Source organism: Nyctibius grandis, chromosome 5, assembly GCF_013368605.1.
Source record: "Nyctibius grandis isolate bNycGra1 chromosome 5, bNycGra1.pri, whole genome shotgun sequence".
In the NCBI taxonomy this organism is placed as follows: Eukaryota; Metazoa; Chordata; class Aves; order Nyctibiiformes; family Nyctibiidae; genus Nyctibius; species Nyctibius grandis.
This window is the reverse complement of record NC_090662.1, coordinates 36,024,757-36,047,098: the sequence shown is the minus strand read 5'-3', so window position 1 is coordinate 36,047,098 and position 22,342 is coordinate 36,024,757. Positions and strand designations below refer to the sequence as shown.

The 22,342-nt window shown below is 40.2% G+C and overlaps 1 protein-coding gene across 6 annotated transcripts in view; it reads right to left on the bottom strand.

Annotated features, from left to right (window-relative positions):
• The window catches only part of TMEM117 (transmembrane protein 117), a 241,659-nt gene that overhangs the window by 127,711 nt on the left and 91,606 nt on the right, over positions 1–22,342 (bottom strand). For all 6 annotated transcript variants that reach the window (XM_068400916.1, XM_068400914.1, XM_068400913.1 and 3 more), the window contains one exon: positions 8,651–8,750. In XM_068400916.1, coding sequence (XP_068257017.1) covers positions 8,651–8,750 — 100 coding nt within the window. The remainder of the gene's footprint in view (positions 1–8,650; positions 8,751–22,342) is intronic.

Here is a 22,342-nt window from a genome sequence, read left to right as displayed (position 1 = left end):
GTTAAAAAGTTACACAAAAAATCCCAGAAACTTTATTATTTTTAATGATGATGTTACGTTTTCTTTCAGCATATTTTTTATACTGGTGTCCTTCCCTGTACTAAAGAAGATTTCATTTATTAGGGACATTAGTATCTTATTTTCTATCTATCTCAGAAAACAATGTCAGATCTTCTGCATCTGGACCAGGCAGTGAAGTTGCCCCTCACTACAAGAAAGACATTGAGGTGCTGGAGGGCTCCCAAAGAAGGGCAATGAAGCTGATGAAGGGTCTAGAGCACAAGTCTTATGAGGAGCAGCTGAGGGAACTGAGGTTGTTTAGTCTGGAAAAAAAGGAGGCTCAGGGGAGACCTTATCGCTCTCTACAACTACCTGAAAAGAGGTTGTAATGAGGTGGGTGTCAGTCTCTTCTCCCAAGTAACAAGTGATAGGACAAGAGGAAATGGCCTCAAGTTGTACCAGGGGAGGTTTCAATAGGATATTAGGAAAAATTTCTTCACCAAAAGGGTTATCAAGCATTGGAACAGGCTGCCAGGGAAGTGATTGAGTCACCATCCGTGGAGGTATTTAAAAGATGTGTAGATGTGGTGCTTAGGGACATGGTTTAGTGGTGGACTTGGCAGTGCTAGGTTAATGGTTGGACTCGATGATCTTAGAGGTCTTTTCCAACCTAAATGATTCTATGATTCTATGATTCTTTTTGCACTGCAATAGTTTAGTGTGCCTCCTGTTTTCAGCAACATGATAGAATTTGCAGTATCAAGATCGCTCACTTTGTTTGAACACACCTTAACAACACGTACACATTATGAGATGAAATAAAAATAAAGAGGTAAATCAATCTCTGCACAGTGGCAATGAATCCTTCATTACTCTAGGAAGTTGACATAGATAGTTATGCCTCAGAGCAAATGAGGACAAGAATAATCTCTCTTAATGGACAGAGGGAAGCACTTCAAAATCATTCAACAGCTTGTTTTCCTATTCTACAAATAAATGCTGTTTTTCAGGCTCACAACTGCAACAGTGAAAAGTAAGTATCTTCAAATACGGTTAAAATTCTTGCCAATAGTTTGCAAGACATCAAAAATGTTTTAATGGCAATAAGTAAACATCTATTCTTATTACAAAAATGAATAAAGAAGAAGGCAGACAGAGTATAGATACCAGGTATCTATCAGAAGATAACATCAAGTGATGGGTTTATTAAAGTGTAATGCATGTGCTATGTTACTTCACCCTACACCGTACAGTACACTGAACCATTATGCTTCAGATTTATAAAGACTACACCAGCATTTACAAGGTCAAAATGAAGAGCTAAGCAAGTATAGATTTGGGGCAGTTGAACACTTCTATCCCAAACTACAGCAATTAGATTGTGCCCACTGCCTGTACAGCAGGGAAGGAAGAAAAAGGTGTTTCTCAGCAAGAAGGTCCAGAAGGGCCCAGATTCAAAGAATTTAGCAGACACAGGTTCCCGTGTCCAAAATTATGATTCAATAATTCCATCTAACTATGAAAATAACAAAAATTTGTTACGACCCTCCCTGTTCAGCCTAAGAGATCCATAGACTACGTAAGTTTTCAGGAAAGAGAGGTTATGTATCTATGGTTGATCTCTGAAACATGTAATCCATGCGCATATTCAGAACATAGGCCTTACCACAAGCAGAGATGTTTCTGTCTTCAGGATAACATTAACAGCCATGTTCAGGCTCTGTTGACCCTTCTGCTATGTACAAGAGCATACAAAACAAAATATTCCCACCTTAATCTTTGTTCACCTGCAAAATGGAACCTGGGCCGTAAGACAAATGGGTGTTGACGGAAAAGGATAGAGAAAATTAATGAACATGAGGTAAAATGAACACACAAAGTTTAACTGCTAGGAAATAAGCTCACTGTCTTTCAATGATAAGCTACATGAAGATGACTCCATACTGTTCCACACATTCACAGCTCCTGAGCTGGGACTTTTGTCTTTCATGCAAACAGTACTTTCAGGGCCACCCAGCATTGTTTGAATATCTCTTTAATGCCAGCAGGAAACACTGAGGCTGTGAAAAGAGTGCTAAGTGGCTGGCTCTGTAAATATCAGGAATGGGGATATTTCAGAACAGAATTACTGAATGACGTCAAACAAAGCACATGGATAAAGGAGATGTGGTTGAAATAGCCTAACCTGAATTTTCTAAAAGGCTTTTAAAAATCCCTCATCAAAGGCTTCTATGGAAACCCAACAGTCAGAGCTTTAGGGAAGGTCTTTATGTTGATAAATAACTGGTTAAAAGACAGGGAACAGAAGGTAAGTAGGTTAGCCAGACAGCTCTTGCAATGGAGGGAGGTCATTAGCAAAGTTCCACAGGGATTTGTGCAGGGGAAGCAGTCGTTCATCATACTCCTAAGCAACCTGGTAAAATGGGTGAACAACGAGGTGAGAAGGCTTTATAATGATATTAAGTTATGCACAGTAATAAGGATGATGGCTTGCTGACTGTGAAGAATTGAGAAAGGTCCTTACAAAAGTAACTCCCTAGGCACTAAAACAGCAGATGAAATTCTTTGTAGATGAATGCAAAGTAGATGCACAGGGGACGAAGCAATTCTAGGATCATTTATGAAACGATTGGCCCCCAGCTGACCATTATAGCTCAGGAGCAAGATCTTGAGGTTATGATAACATAGTACCATGAAAACACGCTCTTAGTGTCCCATATTGTCAACACCTCCCTGCCACGAATGTTGAGAGCTATTAGGAAAGGAACAGAAAATCAGGGAATATCATTGTAACACTGAAAATCCCATAGTCATTCACACCTTGAATGTGCATGTGGCAGTTGTGATCTCCCTATGAAAAAGGACATAGCAAAACTGTAGAAATTGTAACGAATGGCAAGATAATCAAACACATGGAACAGCTTCTATGAGGAACAACTTACTAGGCTAGAGATCATCAGCCAGAAGAAGGGATAAATTAGAGTAACTGATATATGTCTACAAAATCATAAACATTAGGGAGAAAGTGTACAGGGATGAGGTGTTTGTTGTCTCTTCAGTAAACACCTAAAGGCATCAAATTAGGTTAGCAGAAAACAAGTTAAAACAAACAAAAGGAGGTGATCCCTTATACACTGACCTCTGGAACTTGTTGCAAAATAATTCTGTGGATGCTAAAAATAGTACTTGGGCTAAAGGTGAGATTGGGCAAGAACAGGGAAGAGACACCCATCAAGAGTTACTATATACACAAAACTGCCTGTAGTTGGAGCGAGTATTAGAGGGCACTACCATATATGATTGGCTTGTTCTTACTGTCCTGGCAGCCTTCTATTCATAGTCACAATTTGAAGCAGGATACTAGGTTGAACAGATTTTTGGTCTGTCTGGGTACAATTGTTATGTTCTTAAAGATGTACCTTGAGATCTAACATAGTGCACATGACAGAAAGAAGTTCTCGTTTAGGAGTCTACAGATATACTGTGTGCTTTCATGGCAGTAACCACTCACTTAAACCAGTCAGTTATTGATGTTAATAGCATCAAGGACCACGCGGACAGGCTTCAGCCCTCTAGAGTGTTCTTTATGAACCAGCCACAGGCCTCTCTACTAGCCACACTGTGACCAGCCATGTAAAACATGTTAATCTTACAAAATGGAGAAATACAGAAGCCTCCTTTACCAGAGGATGAAGATAAAAAATGCCTAATAGAGAAATGTGAATGCAAAGAACAGAACAAAATCCGTTTCTTTCACAACTAGCAAAGCCAGAACACATAACAGTGTGAGATTTGTCCTCTGGAATTATAAGACTGAAGACCTGGTCTGTTTGGCCAGACAAGTACATTTCCTGGAGCTTTTTCAGCTAGCACAGAAGATCTCAGAGAACAGAAAATCCTTCTCGCAGAAGAACAGATAAGCTTTATCAAGAGGAGCAGCATTCCACCACAAGTTGTATGTTATGATGTGTAGGCATGATCACCTAATGATGTGACTTTTTTGCCTGAGAAACTTCACAGAAGCCCAAGCAACTTGTGTATATGGGGGTCATTATCCTGTTCCACTGATGAGGAAAGATAGGTGTGGATTCATCACTCAGTAATAACCTTTTGAAATCCCAATACTATGTCCTGACAAGTAGTCTTAGGTAGAAGGTCTCTACCTTGATATCCATCCATCCAAGTGGATAGGATGTGTCTATGTCAGTCCTGGATAATGGTTCGGTGGAACAAGGGGTGACCTATCACCCGTCCATCCAGACTACACTGGAAGTACTACTTTCTAACTTCCTACTAATTCCTCTGCTAAGATGATGAAAGACAGAAATTATCCTGGGAGTCTTCATGGTCCCAAGTGAGGGAAGAGTCAAACTGAAGTCAAGTGAAGGTGTGAGAAAGAACAGCTGGGAATTGTGACAGATTCAGCTTACACTCCAAGACGTTGTGCCAAGTACTGTGCTAAAGCACAGTGCAGAGAGAAGTCTTGGCTTCTCCTTGTTAAAAAGAACATGCTGGTACAGGTTTGGTAAATACTGGTTTGATGAATAATAAACTAAACCATCCCTTGAGTTTATCATTGTTTCTAATGATGTGAGCCAGCAGAGTCTCTGCTGCTCAGTGATCTCTCAAAGGTTCTCAGTTCCCTCTAGCAATTAATGAGGGAAAAGAGAATCTAAATTAAACTACCTTTCAGAAGGTAGGTAAGAAGGGAATAGGACCCCTTGTCAAGAGGATCAGCCCCTGATACATTCATAGAGATTACCACCAGCCTCTGGCTGAAGTTGACTACTTCAGCTTCTGATACTCTTAGCAAGCAAGGTCTAAGGAAGATGTAACAAACTTCTACAGTTTAGACTCTTTCACACACATACAGTGCTTGTAAGGAGGGATATGTCTTTAATGTAAATGGCAATGGCAGTTGGCAAGCAAATCTCTCAATGTGGTACGAGTATCATTCATAGCACAGGGCCAATATGTAATCTTTGTAGAGCCCAAATACCTATCACCCAAAGTGGAGAACAACAGTATTGATAGTCTAAAAGCCAACAGTGCCTGGAAAGAAGGAGGAAAGCAGGCTGTTCTACCTCACGAGGAGACTGTAAAGAACAGAGGAGGCTCTGGCTGTATTCTGTCCTCTCTGTCAATGTTCAGTGCCATCCACTCCTGCAGGTATACTTTGAGCATGCCTTACCACACATGCTCAGGACTGCGTCCCTCACAAAAACACAGCTGCAGCAGGTTGCTCACTTTTACGGAGAGGGTCAGGAGGCCACCCGACTAATCATCAGAGATTCTGCCCTGGCATCAGCTCCTTCCTCAGCCTGCTCATGCTCTCCCAGAAGAAGGCCATAATTGCTAGTTTATAGGCTTGTCTGGGAGGAATTCAATCTTTTTTCCAAAGCTATCCTACTGTGCCAAATCCTGTCGTGTATGCCTCAAAAACACCTCCATGAGAACAGAATGCACATTTTATGAGAGTAGGAGAGGATGTCAAAGCAGGTGCAGAATACACTTCCCTGGCTTCAAAGAGGAAACAGTGCAGAGAGATGCTTAGTGTATTGAACCCATTCCCCTCTTCACAGACTTATTTAGAACACCTAACACTCACTACAGATTTCAGCAAAGATTATTATTAGTAGCAGAAGTTCCTGTCCAGAGGCACAAAGGAGAAGCTCCTGTGCACCCATAGCATGGCCCCATTTTCATTAAAAACAATGTAAAGAATATTGCTGATTTTATTAGGAATTGAGTCAGACACTGTCACCAAACTAGTCAGTGAGCTAGGAAGTGTTGAGGGGGAAGGCTCACTTATGCCTTTTAAATCCAAAACAAACCGCAATCCAAAACATATTTTCCCATTTCATTCACTTTCCTGATTTAATAAGCCTCTCCTGGCCATACTAGGGCAATATTATTGTTTATTGATTACTCATTTTTAAAATGGAATCCCATCTGTTCTGCCTTATTCCTGCTTATTTCCAAAACCCAATTAAATAGAGAATAAGATCTTAATTCTGGTATGGTTTGAACACACTGAAGTGAAGGCTACATCTGCTTTTTCATCTTCTCCTTTGTAGTTTAAGAATGTGTGGCTTCTTTACAGAAACTTCTTAGAAAGTATAAGCACTGATGTGAATGGGAAGATGTGCAGAGGTTCCTTTACAGGTTTGTTTTTTCTTTCCTGTTTCCAAAGAGGACTGGAGAAATTCATAAAATATAATAATCCCACAGAAGACTCATGTCACTTTGATATCAGTTCCATGATGGGCTTGACATGCAGAAAGTCAAGTAAACGCAAATATTATAAACAATATGATAATTTCTGTTCATATAGAATAAGATTGTGAAAGTTAGGCTGTCTGGGAGGTTTGCACCAATGTACATGCACGTGCACCAGTGTACATGTCCACTCTCCTCTGTTACTAATACCTCTCTACCTAACATTGTAGCTTTTTTTGATGTTCCTAGGCTTAGCTGCCCTTAAACACTGTAATTTCCATTGACTGATTCATACACTTTGCCTAGAGATTTGCATCGCAGAAGCAATCTCACTATTCTCTTTTGCTCTGAAGATCTAAACACCAATCACCACACCTTTTAATTCTCCTTTTGCAACCCAAGCACGTCCTAAAACACATTGACCCTCCAATCCCATGCCCTCTGCTCTTCCTGAAAGCGAACAGAACCAGCCTGGTTTAAAAACAGCCTCCCTTTTCCAAACTGCCTCTGCAGTCTCTCCTAGTCTCTCTCCCATTCTTTAGTGATAACTCCATCCACCACTGGAATCTACTGTGGCACAATCCAATTGTGCCTCCATTGCTGAAAAGACCCGAGAGGGCTTTGAATACACAGATCAGGATTCTTATGCCTCTTGAATCCAGCCATTTCCATGCTTTAATAGTGCTGCATGTAACAGTTTTTTTCAAGGAAAGGAGAAAACAGGGACTGAAATAATGGAATGTTGCCTAATGTAGTTCAACTTGTATGTAATCTATATCACTGGAACTCTAAGTCACACATGTATGAGGAACATGATCCCTCACAATTCAGTTTATCTTATGCATCATCTTTCCTTCCATAGTGGGATAAAGCTGTGGAAGCCCATAAAAAAAAGGGTGAGGTCAAAGGTATTCAGAAGTAGCCATGAATTTTTATCGCTCATAGACAGGAAATCCACATTCATTGTCAACATCAGTGAATGCACCAATTCTGCAATGTCCTTACATACTGTAATGTATGTACAGATTATTTGCTCCGTACTTGCTTTTCATGGCCACCATTTCACAGAGCATAATTTGTCTCGGACAAACCACTGACACATACTGAACAATATGCTGAAAAAATCCTTGATGCTTTTTTTTTCTTCTGTCTGTTGTACAGTACGTTCCAAATATGTGGAGGATAGAAGACAAAATGATAGAAACTTGAATGGCCCTTCTAAGACTATTCCTACAGTTTTACAGACTATAGTCTTAGCATCTTACAGTCATTCCTGGTTGAAACTATTCCCATAGTGTTTTCTCCTAACACATACCATAGTCATAAACGTAAGCACAGTCACCAGCTACATACAGTGCTGAGATCTTTTCCATTCATGTTTATGTGATATGTGACAAACGTTCATCATCCGGCAATGTTCCCCGTTCTAATGAAGCCCTCTAAAATTATGTTGATTATTTTGAGTAAACAAACAGAGGTATCAGTAAATCATTAGAAAAAAATAATTTAGATTAATTAAAAGCTATTCTGCAAGCTTAAAAATAATGGACTTCTCAGTTTAAATGAATGTAATTCTCACTTCAGTTACTAATGTCACAGTCGTAATTGTTAAAATTCTTACCTACATGAATCATAAAAACCTAATCTTACTTTAAAAAAAAAAGAAATAAATAAAAATTAATTCACTTTTTATCACTTTGTGTTTAAGAAATGCTTTTCCTGAACAATAAAAACACATGTGCACATGCTTCATTTTGTTCCCAGTTAGCTGTCATTTTCTGGTTCTCTTTCACTAAGCTGATCATTGGGTTGCCCATATTTCAGGAGAGAACCTTTATAACAATTATAATCCAAGTGAAAAGCAGCCTCATTTGCACATTTAATATTTTGTAAAACTTTACTCTTCTAAATCCTAAATTAGAAACAAACTTAATCTGATAGTTTCACTTCAAACAGGCTACCTTCAAATTCTGGGATGTAACTGGCTTGCCTTCTTTTCTCTCATCTCCATCATTCTTCATCACATCTTTCAGTTCATTTTTCTTCTTTTTTAATCCTTTTCATTAGATTTGTTTATCTCTAGCCATTACTCACTGTTTCACCAGATAGCAAGTCATGATGTTATTTCATAGCAAAGAAGGGCCACCGTGCTGTCCTCACAGAAGTCAATGGCAACGTTCCCACTCACAGCAGAAGAAATGAAATATTGCTCTGATACATTTTAATTGAAACTCTTCTGGACTCCCAGATAATTAAACACCCTGCCATCATGCTACTTCGCCTTTGTTAACTTTCTACTTGTATGAGTTGGAATATGTGTGTACTTCAAGAAATCAAGTTTTCTCTCGTCTCTTCTCTTCTCCTCTTTCCCCTGAAACCAACAAACATATTCCTTTTCTTTTCTTTTAAAATGTAATAATACATTTCTTACCATCCATGCTGTGACAAAATCTCCCATCCAAGTCCCGACTGCAGCTACCTTCATAAAATTTTCATTCCTGATGCCCATGAAGTCTGTTATAATGTATGCACTGTGGAAACAAGAACACAGACTGTAAGCTATACACGTTTGCTTAATGCAGTTATAAAGAACTTGCTTTAGTGACAGAATTTATGATTAGCTATGAAAGATTTCCCATTTCTTTCATAATCACTTTTTCTGCTAGATCTGAGTCTTGACATAGTACTGAATCAGGATAGGTCAATTCCAGTTAGAAATGGAAATGTGAATATGATTTTACAGCCCACATCTCTTTTGAAGGTGCTAAAATAATGATAGGCAAAGGCTTTAGGATTATGTAAGGCTTCTGGAAATATAAACTATTTTACACTTTTTACCTCTTCCTTTGTACAAATGGAATGGCAACATTCCTGGAATTGGTGACTTTGCAAAACCTTTATGAAGAAAAATGAAAATCTTTAAATTATCTTAAAAATATAATTGAGCCTCTTGGCTTTTCACTTTACCAGTTATGCAACCACGTGTTTTTTTAACACAACAGTGCAAGCAAGCTTTGCAGAATCTCAGTGAGAAGTTGCTGCTTCTTGATTTATACACAGATATATTAATTTTCATAGATATATTTTACTTAAATCCAAAAGAAGCATTTCCATTCTGCTTAAATAATGCAACAGATAGATAGATAGGATTTAACACCTCATGCAATAATTTGACCTCTACTTTCAAGTTCACCAAGATGCTATAAGGACAATTAAGAAGGTAAATTTACTTGAACTGGATTAAAACTTCTGTGAAAAAATCATAGCTTTTAATATACTCATATCATTTGCTAAAAGACTTTTATAGTGTTTAAGAAGACATGACTCTCCTCAAGAGCTAACACAATGAATAATGATAGCAATTATATTTCAACTTCCCAAGTGATATCTGTGTTTTCAAGACACCTGTAAACATCGTTTGCATAATGTTATGCCTACTTAAGGGTGCGCAAAACTGACCCAGTTGCATGTAACAACTTCCTTGAACATTGCATTATCCATTATTCAAATCTTACCATTATTATGTACCAAATGTGGTAATGTTTAGGAGCTAACAGACCATATCCCTGAAACTGGATCAGTGCAAGCTGATCTCACTTTCTGGAGCAGTCCTATTAAAATCTAAATATTTGATCAGGATAGAGGAGCTTGCTAGCACAAATTCATGCACAGCACTGTATCATTTCTTAGATACAAGTTAATATGTTCTAGAGTAGAAATACTAATGTCATTGAATAGTTTCATGACACATGTAAAATGGCATTCCTTAGTGGCTCTTTTCCTCATACACATTTTGTGACCTTTCAGCTAACACGTCACTAAGAAAAATACCATCCGTTTTTTTTTTTTCTATTGAACAGCATATAAATGCTGGCTCAGATTTTCTGCTGGAATTGAAAAAAAACCACATTTTTTTCTAAGCTATTTTTAATTATGTTCCATGTAGTTAATAAGTAAATAAGGATTTAAGAACACAAGAACAGCTCTGCTGGGTCAGCCTAATGCCTCTCTGTTCCAGCGCCCCTCAAGAGAGGCCAACAGCAGATACCTAGGGAAGACTGTAAGAACAGGCAAGCACCCCTCTCCCAGCCGCTTTATAACTCTGAAACATTTGGAATTCCTTTTTTCCCTGAATCTTGAGTATTTCATTCTTGTAGCACCTGTGAAGGTGAAAAATTATAAAGTCTTTATTCCTTAAGCAGGTGTCTTGTTAACAAAAAAAGCATGACAATAAATGTTGGTTGTAAGGACTGGACCCCAAAAGCACCCTGTATCTTTATAGTTTTCATCAGTATGAAGCACATACAAAAAAAACACAGTTCTCACCTTTTTTATTCCCATTTTTCATATGCATTATACGTAATTACAGGTGTACAGAAACTAAATGAACATTTGAAAAACACTCCTGAAAAACAGGTCATTTGTGTAACTCCTGTAGCCCTGTTGCATATAGTGGGCCTGCCACAGCCACCCTTGGCAGGCTGATGTAGACAAGATGGGTTATCCAAAAAGGCTGAGAGGTCACCAATTGCTATATGTAGGTGTTAACAAGTAGAAGAGATATCAAACCAGACATAAGCTATTTTTTTAATTGAAACTGAAATTCTCTGTGTAGTCACTTGTTTTTATGAACATTAAAAGTATCTGAAGGTTTATAATAAGTTCAGATGAGCTGGATACAATACTCAAATATATAGAAAGGCCTTGAAGACACCGGATCATCCTAACAGTTCTTTTTGTAATTTGAAACATGAACATTTGAAACATGAAAGCATCCAAGAAGCCTAGTATAAATTGTACATTGTAGCCTATAAATTGTATATTGTAGTCTCACTGATGAATGAGGTGGGGGCCCTGGAGACAGAGGATAAAAAGAAGGCGGAGTTACTGAATGCCTTCTTTGCCTCTGTCTATACTGATGGAGGCTATCCTGAGGAGCCCCGGGCCCCTGAGGCCCCAGAAGAAGTCAGGATAGAGGAGGAATCTGTCTTGGTAGATGAGGGCTGGGTCAGGGACCAATTAAACAATCTGGATGTCCATAAATCCATGGGCCCTGATGGGATGCACCCGCGGGTGCTGAGGCAGCTGGCGGAAGTCATTGATAGGCCACTCTCCATCATCTTTGCTAAGTCGTGGGCAACGGGAGAGGTGCCTGAGGACTGGAGGAAAGCGAATGTCACTCCAGTCTTCAAAAAGGGCAAGAAGGAGGACCCGGGGAACTATAGACCGGTCAGCCTCACCTCCATCCCCGGAAAGGTGATGGAACAACTTGTTCTTGGTGCTGTCTCTAGGCACATCAAGGATAGGGGGATCATTAGGGGCACTCAGCATGGCTTCACCAAGGGGAAGTCATGCTTAACCAACTTGATAGCCTTTTATGAGGACGTAACCCGGTGGATAGATGATGGTAAAGCTGTGGATGTGGTCTATCTCGATTTCAGTAAGGCGTTTGACACGGTCTCCCACAGCATCCTCGCAGCTAAACTGGGGAAGTGTGGTCTGGATGATCGGGTAGTGAGGTGGATTGTGAACTGGCTGAAGGAAAGAAGCCAGAGAGTGGTGGTCAATGGGACAGAGTCCAGTTGGAGGCCTGTGTCTAGCGGAGTCCCTCAAGGGTCGGTGCTGGGACCGGTTCTATTCAATATATTCATTAATGACTTGGATGAGGGAATAGAGTGCACTGTCAGCAAGTTCGCTGATGACACAAAACTGGGAGGAGTGGCTGACACACCGGAAGGCTGCACACCCATTCAGAGGGACCTAGACAGGCTGGAGAGTTGGGCGGGGAGAAATTTAATGAAATAAAACAAGGGCAAGTGCAGAGTCCTGCATCTGGGCAAGAACAACCCCATGTACCAGTACAAGTTGCGGGCAGACCTGTTGGAGACCAGCGTAGGGGAAAGGGACCTGGGGGTCCTAGTGGACAGCAGGATGACCAGGAGCCAGCAGTGTGCCCTTGTGGCCAAGAAGGCCAATGGCATCCTGGGGTGTATTAGAAGGGGTGTGGTCAGCAGGTCGAGAGAGGTTCTCCTCCCCCTCTACTCTGCCCTGGTGAGGCCGCATCTGGAATATTGTGTTCAGTTCTGGGCCCCTCAGTTCAAGAAGGACAGGGAACTGCTAGAGAGAGTCCAGCGCAGAGCCACGAAGATGATTAAGGGAGTGGAACATCTCCCTTATGAGGAGAGGCTGAGGGAGCTGGGTCTCTTTAGCTTAGAGAAGAGGAGACTGAGGGGTGACCTCATTAATGTTTATAAATATGTAAAGGGCAAGTGTCATGAGGATGGAGCCAAGCTCTTCTCAGTGACATCCCTTGACAGGACAAGGGGCAATGGGTGCAAGCTGGAACACAGGAGGTTCCACATAAATATGAGGAAAAACTTCTTTACGGTGAGGGTAACTGAACACTGGAACAGGCTGCCCAGAGAGGTTGTGGAGTCTCCTTCTCTGGAGACATTCAAAACCCGCCTGGATGCGTTCCTGTGTGATATGGTCTAGGCAATCCTGCTCCGGCAGGGGGATTGGACTAGATGATCTTTCGAGGTCCCTTCCAATCCCTAACATTCTGTGATTCTGTGATTCTGTGATTCTGTAAGTAATTAATGCCTAAATTAAATACGTAAATTGACAGACCTTCGATTAGAGTTATAATAGCATATTATTATAAAGAAACTCTTAAGAACATAATTTGTGTGTATTTTAAGTGCATTCACTGATTAAAATGCAGCTACAACTTTTTATGGAACAGGGAAAATATTTTTAGCACTCATCTTACTAGAAATAGTAATGAAAAGCACTGCTATTTTATTAACTTTTTATTAACTCTTAGCATTGAATCCTGTGTCTCTTATGCTCTCTGCAGTATTATTTTCATTTCAAAACACAAAGAGAAATTGACTTTTTTAAAATATGGATTTTTGGCAGCTAAAAATAAAGAAAAAAACCTCTATTTTTAATTTTCAGGTTTTAGTTTAAATATAAATGAGAGTAGCTGACATTTTCAAAAAAGCCATGCTTGCCTGATGATGTTACCAGGATATATATTTTAACAGTAACAAAAGTAAAATTAATTCTATTGTGGAAACATCCCCACCTTTTTCTAGCTTTAGCTAGTGATTAGAGCAATTTTCATTAATTGGTTACTCTGCTTCCTGGGTAGGACCCATGTTGGCACCTTGCAGGAGGGCTAATAGCTGTTGGGTTCCAGTTAACTGTCATGGTCAGCCCAGATTTTCTATAGCTTGTCAAAAGACTTCTTTTTGCTTTGCCGTACTTATATTCTGTAGCAAGATACATTCATATTGCATGAATAGCACAATCTAAGAAACACTGAGTGGAAAACCACAGCAGTTAAAGCCCATAGCAGAATAAAAAGCTCTTCAGAAACAGACAGGATAATTGTAAATAATTGAAGGCTGAGGAACCAATACTTGTGAATGTTATAGATAAAGGACAAGTTTGTGATTGGGATTTGGGACAAACCCACTATTAACCTCTGACAGTAAAACTGGAAGCTGCAAAGCCAGGGAAATTGCTCTTTGAAGGCCAAAGCCTATGGAAGGTAGACCACTGTTTTGACACAATACAACAATACAGAGGAAGCAAAAGGCAAGAGAGACTTGAGGCAGAAAAACACATAGTTCTAAAACAGAGTCCAAAAAAACTCATCATAAGGTGCCTACGTCCATGTTGTTGCAAAAGGTAAGTTAATAACAGGCAGTCAGTAAAACGGTGTCCAAACCCAATGTATTTGATCACTTTTCTGGAGTTAGCAGCAGAGTATGCACAGAACAGACAAAGAGGAAAACAACAGCACCAACCCGGAGAAATTGTTGAAAGGAAGGTATCAGAGCATTTTTACAATGAAGGATGACACTTTAGCAGCTGCCAAAATGATGAACAGTCTGAAAGCAAATGCAATGTTTTAAATTTTAAGTTGGATAAAGATGTGCAAGCCACTGTGGTGCTACCAACATTGTTCAGGCACTGGAATAAAAGTCATGGCTGAAACACAGTGCTGAGATGATGTTTTCTTGACCATCACAGGAATATAAAACTGAGATATAGCTTGAATTTAGACACTTAAATTTAAGTGTAAGCCAAGGATCCGAATTCTCAATGGAGCCCTAGTCAGAATAGTCAGTGCAGATTAGAGCATGATCCGTCCTTACACTACTGTAGACCTGCTGGGTGAAGGATTTGTTTGCCTTATGTTACTGCAGGATGGCTAGTATGTAAAACCAGTATGTTCACGTACCAAAAGGTATTGCTAAATTTATGTGATTAAATAATTCCAGGGGCTGTGACATACCCTGTTCTCCAGATGATAATCCAAAGAAATACGGATCTCTTGAAAGGCCTGTGACACATGTGACAACCCACATGCGTCTGAACTGAACCCCAGGTCTCCATGGACTGCAATGAGAGCATAGACACTTTTGGGAGGTTTTAATTGCCTTTTAATGCCATTTTAGTGACATTGATGCATCTTAACTACCCTTCAGCTGGCTTTTCTTACACTGTAGAGTATCTAAGGCACTGGGCTGGCACATGGCACACAGAATATGTTCTGTACAGAGTCTAGAAGAACTGCACCCATATAGAGCGGTACCTTACGGCTCTTCGAAAAGGAGGGAGGCCTAGATGCCTTTTCTGTTGAATGATAAAAAGTCTGTACATGTTCTGCAGTATGATATGTGCTTTTCTGAGGCAGTTATACTATCTGGCATTCTCCCTAAATAGCTGATTATCTATATGGAACTCATCTTCCTTGGTGCACCTGACAAAGTGAAATGCCTTGACAATGACCAGCAGGTGACAGCACGAGAGTTCATGCAGGCTGCAAAGAATCACACAGAATCAATCAGGTTGGAAGAGACCTCAGGGATCATCGAGTCCAACCGTTGCCCTTACACCACCCTGTCAACTAGACCATGGCACTAAGTGCCATGTCCAGTCTTTTCTTAAACACAGCCAGAGATGGTGACTCCACCACCTCCCTGGGCAGCCCATTCCAATGTCTAATAACCCTTTCTGAAAAGAAATTCTTCCTGATGTCCAACCTGAACCTCCCCTGGCGAAGCTTGAGGCTGTGTCCTCTTGTCCTATCTCTAGCTGCCCGGGAGAAGAGGCCAACTCCCACTTCACTACAACCTCCCTTCAGGTAGTTGTAGACTGCAATAAGGTCACCTCTGAGCCTCCTCTTCTCCAGGCTAAACAACCCCAGCTCCCTCAGCCGTTCCTCGGAGGTCAGACCCTCCAGACCCTTCACCAGCTTGGTCGCCCTCCTCTGGACTCGCTCCAACACCTCAACATCTTTCTTGAAGTGCGGGGCCCAGAACTGGACACAGTACTCAAGATGCGGCCTCACCAGTGCCGAGTAGAGAGGGACGATCACTTCCCTGACCGGCTGGCTACACTATTCCTAATAGAGGCCAGGATGCCATTGGCCTTCTTGGCCACCTGGGCACACTGCTGGCTCATGTTTAGGCGGCTGTCGATCAGCACCCTCAGGTCTCTTTCTGCTGGGCCACTTTCTAACCACTCTTCCCCCAGCCTGTAGAGCTGCATGGGGTTGTTGTGGCCGAAGTGTAAGACCCGGCACTCGTTCTTGTTGAACTTCATACCATTGGTCTCGGCCCATCTATCTAACCTGTCCAGATCCCTCTATAGGGCCTTCCTACCCTCCAGCAGATCGACACTCCCACCCAGCTTGGTGTCATCTGCAAATTTGTGGAGGGTGCACTCAATCCCTACGTCTAGACCATCTGTAAAGATATTGAACAGCACCAGCCCCAGAACTGAGCCCTGGGGAACACCGCTAGTGACCGGCCGCCAGCTGGACTTTGCCCCATTCACCACCACTCTCTGGGCTCGGTCATCAGGCCAGTTTTTAACCCATTTAAGAGTCCACCCATCCAAGCCCCGGGCAGCCAGTTTGTCCAGGAGGATGCTGTGGGAGACAGTGTCGAATGCCTTACTGAAGTCTAGATAGACTACATCCACAGCCCTGCCCTCATCTACTAAGCGGGTCACTTGGTCATAGAAGGAGACCAGGTTGGTCGAGCAGGACCTGCCTTTCATGAATCCATGTTGGCTGGCCCCGATGCCCCGATTGTCATGCATGTGCTGTGTAATGGCACTCAGGATGATCTGTTCCATCACCTTGCCTGGCACCGAGGTCAGGCTGACAGGCCTATAGTTCCCTGGATCGTCCTTCCAACCCTTCTTGTAGATGGGCATTACATTCACTAATTTCCAGTCAGCTGGAACTTCTCCAGTTAACCAGGACTGCCGGTAGATAATAGAGAGTGGTTTGGCAAGTTCGTTTGGCAGTTCCTTCATTACTCTGGGGTTAATCCCATCTGGGCCCATAGCCTTGTGGGTGTCCAATTGGCACAGCAGGTCACTAACCATCTCCTCCTGGATTACGGGAGGTTCACACAGCCCCCCGTCCCTAACTTCAGGCTCTGGGGGCCGAGTCTCCTGAGGACAACTGGTCTTGACATTAAAGACCAAGGCAAAGAAGGCATTGAGCACCTCTGCCTTTTCCTCATCCCCTGACACTACACTACCCTCCTCATTCAGCAAGTGGTGGAGGCTCTCCTTGACCCTCCTTTTGCTGTTGATGTATTTGTAAAAGCTTTTTTTGTTGTCTTTGACTGTAGCAGCCAAATCGAGCTCTAATTGAACTTTGGCTCAATTATGTATTTACATTTGGCTCATGTATGTATTTACATGTGGCACCACAATCTTCCATTACTCTTAATTTAGCAGAGGCAGAGAGTGTACTGAAAACATACATAAAAGACTGCAGATACAGTTCCTGGTCTGTATTTGTCACTCTAAAATGACAGAATGGCAAATGAGACACTTGGTAGCACTTTGCTCAGCTGAAAAGCTATCCCTCTACTGCTAGAAACTGAAGTCAGAGCCACAGAGAACTAGAAGATGCACAGAGACAGTAAGACCTGCTGTCCTAAAAGTTGGCATATTATAATGAGAATGGCATAATGCATAGCTACCTACAAACAGTACAGAGAGCATAACAGCTCATCATACAGTCCATAACCATTCCCAGTGCACACTTTGGAGGTACAGACGAAACTTTTTCTATGACACCAGAACAGAGAGATTTAAGAGGCACCAAACCAGGGATTTTGCTTGATGAGACATCAAAGAGGTAACAGACACAAGAGGCTCAGCAGGCTGATCTCCAAGACACAACAAAACTAGGATGCAAAACCAGCTTGGCCATAGTGAGACAGATCCATGGCACAGTTCAGAACACGTGAGATTGATGGACTGATGCCATAACTGAGCATGGATGGTTGGTAGCTTATTTATATACCTTTTTTTTTGCAATCAGGCAACAGAACTGTGATTCTGAAAACCTCCGCTCATAAGCCTACAGGCCTGAGGGCTGCCTGGGGACTTGGCTTTTAAAGCTCTCAAGGCATTTAAAGTTTTGCTGCTAGGCATGTACAGGACCTGCTTACTCTCCACAGGAATAAGCCATTTTGCTTCTAGCTCACAACCTGTATTGATTGATATCCATAAAGTGGTTATTGCTCCACTTGGTTTGCTTGCAGAACTCCATCTGTGAAGTGCTTTGCAAGCCTGTGTAGAAGACAAGGCCCATTGAAAAATGCAGCAATTGCATTTCTGTCTGTTAATGAAGAAGAGGTGTATGCACCTAACTTAAATGGTAGGGAACACATGAGATCCAGTCCCTATTCCAAGGGACACTGGTTGAACACCAATTGCATCTCACAGTCACTCTCAATAAGAAAAGAAAAAGTGATGACCAACTCCTATTAGGACAGTAGTTTTTTTGTATATGGCACTCTCCAAGAGAATGAGAAATGTGTGTTTCAGCCTTCTTTAGGTGAGGGGTAACTGAAGCTGCATATTCCATGTCTTGTACAAGTATCATCTTTCATATACAAGACAGACATTCCCTTTCCTCCACTTTTGGAGAAGTGGGGGTGGAATAGATGCTGATGGTCAGAATACAAGTTTGGATTAGATCACAAGTACAATCCTAATTAAGGTACTTCAAGCAAGTTGAGACAGAATTTAAAATTTATTCCTGTCCGTAATATAGCTTCTGTATTGCAGGAGTTTCTTATTGCCCGTGTGGGCTTTTGCGGATCCTATGCCAACAATCCTCAAGCCTTTGATGCCCAGTAGAGTCTGGACTTCTCTTTAGGGACCAGGTGATATTCATAAAGATTAACTTTTGCCTAATGATGCTAGTCTTCCTAGGCTGTCTCCCTAATCAATGGATTTGACAGCAACTGATAGCAGGAGGTTAATTTAGTTGATTTTCAACTATGACGTCACTAAGGGCCAACAGCTTACTTCTAAAGGATTTGCGAAAGGTAACTCATAATGGCAGGGCTACTGTCAGGGCATGTGAGAGTCTGCACCTCTACTGGGAAAATCTTAGGGATCTGCAAATTCAAAAGTGTTGAGGACCTCCACCATGGGAGGAATCAGCTAAAGGTAAACTTTGGTGAGGGCTGGCACATACTCCCAGTGAGCTTAAATGGCAGGATTTGCTACACCTACATTTTTTTTACGTGAAACCTTAAGTAACATAAATAAAATCAGAGCCAACCAGTGGCTGAGTTGGGAATTGAACCCAGATTTCTTCCCTCTCAGATGAAAAACTTTCTCCATCATTATGTAAGTGCTCCGATGAAAATGTTGTACTACCCCTACAGACTCCACTACAAAGCAATTCCTATGGACAGGGTAGTCTGGGAAAAAGGATAAAAGATGCCTAAGGAAAAAATACAACAAACTGATGTTTCAAATTTATTATAGCCACGGGGTAGCTTTTCCATATTTTCCATGATTTTTGCTATTCTTGTGCAATGTGTATCATCACGTGTATATTCTGTTTAGTCAGACAAAAGAAAAACAGAGCGCATTTAGCACCTTTCTGCAGAAAATAATGGTTAAACTACTCAGCCAAGGACAGGTTACCTGAAACACTTACAATGCTATTGTGCTGAGATGAATGCTCACCTAAATATCCCTAGTACAGTCTTACCAGGCCCCACCACACACTCACACAGACACAAGTACTGCAGTTGTTCATATGTAGCTGTTTACGCTTCCACTTAAATCCTGTAACCACCACATAAGTTTTTTTTTGCTGAAGCAATGAAATAAAGGGTTTCCTCTTACATGCCTGTTTGATACTACAAGAGAGAATTGTTTACTTACTGTTAAGTGAATCGTTTATTGAAAATTGTTTTAGTTGAAAATCGAACAAGTTAAGAGAACCGTGTCACTTTTTAGCAGCTCTTTTAATAGGCTAGTAAAATTCTGCAAGAATTTTAATTAATCCACAAGACTGTAGTACAAGCTGGTACATTACATGCCTTATTTGATTCACTCCACTTGCCTATATACTATGATATCAACATAGTTTTACAGTAAAAAGGTCCAAAATGCTAGCACAGGTGCCCAGGGACACAAACAGGAGAAGTGGCCTTGGGCATACCCATTTTGAGGGTTTAAAGAGGATCTTGACTCATCATACGGTAACACTCTGCAGACGTACAAGTTTGTAGTCTCAGCCCTTGCCGTACACATCTTGAGACAGGTAACTAGTGCTGATTTTCAACAAGCTGCTAAACAGCAAGCTAAATTATGCACATGCACATTGAAGAAAAATGTATGCTTAGAGTTTCTAAAATTTAGAAAAATGTTGTAAACTGGTTTTGGGGTGTTTTTTTTTACATTTAATATTTTGTTAAATGTTGTAGGTTTGTTTATCTTAACATACAGGTAATTTGCTTCATGAGTGAGATTTAAAAAATAGTTACTGAAATTTGAAAACAACATTAACAGATACTAGGGAACATAACAGGCGATGCATTTGGGAAGGTTTAGTTAGTAATTTAGCAAGAGAGAGATGCAGTAAAACATTTTCTTTTAAATAAATACTTGCTTTGTTTTTAAATTTGGTGAGATACTGGTAAGAATGGCTTTGAACAATGCTGCACTGGCTGAAGTCTTCAGAATGGGACATGGCTTACACACATCCATTCCTGGTGTTGACATGTTGACATTTCAGTACAGCTAAGAAGGGATAAGGACAGATGTGCAGCAGTGTTCTCGGAACTGGCAGTTGTAAGAAAAAAATGATTCACTTGAAAAAAAAAAAAAGAACTGCTCATATCATTGCCAGAATAGAAACAAAATTAAATTATGTCATTGGAACTTTACCACTTTGACCAAGTGCTTTGATAACATTTAAAACTTCTGTGAATTCCAATGAAAACTTTGTCCTTCCTATCCATTTCAATTTTAGGGATGGCAGAGAAGTTTAAATGCATTATTCTAATGCTGGATAAACTAGTAACTGCAGTATTATTGCTCTTCAGAACAGAGAATATGTGGTGGAGTAGTGTAACTGCTGCTAAATACGATAATTTTTTTTTTTTACTGCAACAGTACAGTGTGGTAAGTTTAATTTTGACATTTTTGTTTCCAGACTTTTTCTGCAGAGACATGTCAGAGTATCTGAAGCAGGGAAGACATCCTTTATAGGCTGGAAGGTGACTTCCCTGACACACAAGCTTTAAATGACAATTTCAAATCCATTCGCATTACCTTTTTCATAAGATAGGAAGATATTCAATTTGGCTTGTGTGCTTGTAGTGTTAGTGCTGCTGGTACCTCTGTCTCTTTCTTCAAACTTATCAGGAGTAAAAATTGCTCAGAAGCATTTTAGTATTATTATTATAAAATGGTATGTCATTCAATCACTTGAAGGAACATATTGCTTTTAATAGCTTTGGGGAAAAAAAATTAAAATGTGAAAATACAAGCATATTTACAAAATGCAAAAAAATTTCCCATTCTCAAATTGAAAATTATCATGTGGTTTGATTTAAAAATTAAGTTACTTATATCTAGAAATATTTAGCTTTATTTTTTTAACCTGTTTCTATGATCATTCCAGCTTTCTTTCCAAATCTGCATATTGTAAGTATTTTCCTTATTTTAATTTCTTTTGCTTTCTTGGGACAGGAAATCCTTCTAATCTGCAAAAATTCTTGGGAGACTGAAAAAACATTTTGTGTCCAAATCACTTTGGATTAGCATTTATTATGTAAGTTTTTTCTTTCAGAAAAAGATATTTCTACCTCAAACTACAATACAGAATAAAGTCAGATGTTCCTTTAGAGGTTTCAAAGTTTAACTACAGATATGAAAACATTAATCTTTCAACAGTAAGGTAATTTAAACCTTAATTACATCTTAATAGTATCAAAATTGATTTACCAATTTTCTGTTTTCTATTTAAATATTATTGTTTCACAATAAACTTCTCATGTTTTCTTATGAACCAATTCCACAGTATGTAAGCAAAGTTGTGAGAGAATGAGTGAAACAAACTGTAAAGGTACTCTAATTACTATTTTAAATTATACAAATCAATCTGAGATTTTGTACCATGATTCTTAAAATTGTAAAAAAATATTACAGAAGTGTCAAGGTTGTAGAACGGATGCTTCAACTAAACTGATACTTTTGAAATCAGTATTTCTTTGAATTATTCTCTAGAAAGGCAAGTAATATTTGAAATTAATGAGTCAGCAACAAGACCAGTTAGTGATAACATCTGAGACTGAATGGATGGATAGTGGGGCAGAGTCCTGCTACTTTGCATTGCAGAAGTATAAATTTTCTAAAAAACGAAGAGTGAGTAAGTAATACCTGCAGTGGAGCTTGTCAGATGTTTGCTGAATTAATAGAATGGAGATTGGACTTCATGGAAGTTTGGGGATAAGATGAAGTTTTCTTAAGTATTAGCTTACTGACAGATCCATCAAATAAGCAATTAGTAATAATTAAACAAAGCAGGTAAAATCACAGAAAAAAATGAGGTTGGAAGGAAACTCAAGGGATGAACTTGTCCAACCCTTCATGCTAAACAGGGCTAACTGGCATTGGACCAGATCGCTCAAGGCCTTATTTATGCTTAAACATTGTTTATTTTAAGTTACATTTATTTAAACGTATTTATTTAAACCTAAATCCTTTATCAAAAGCAAAGCTAACATTACTTAAACATCTGAGCAAAATTTAACAGGGCACTAGG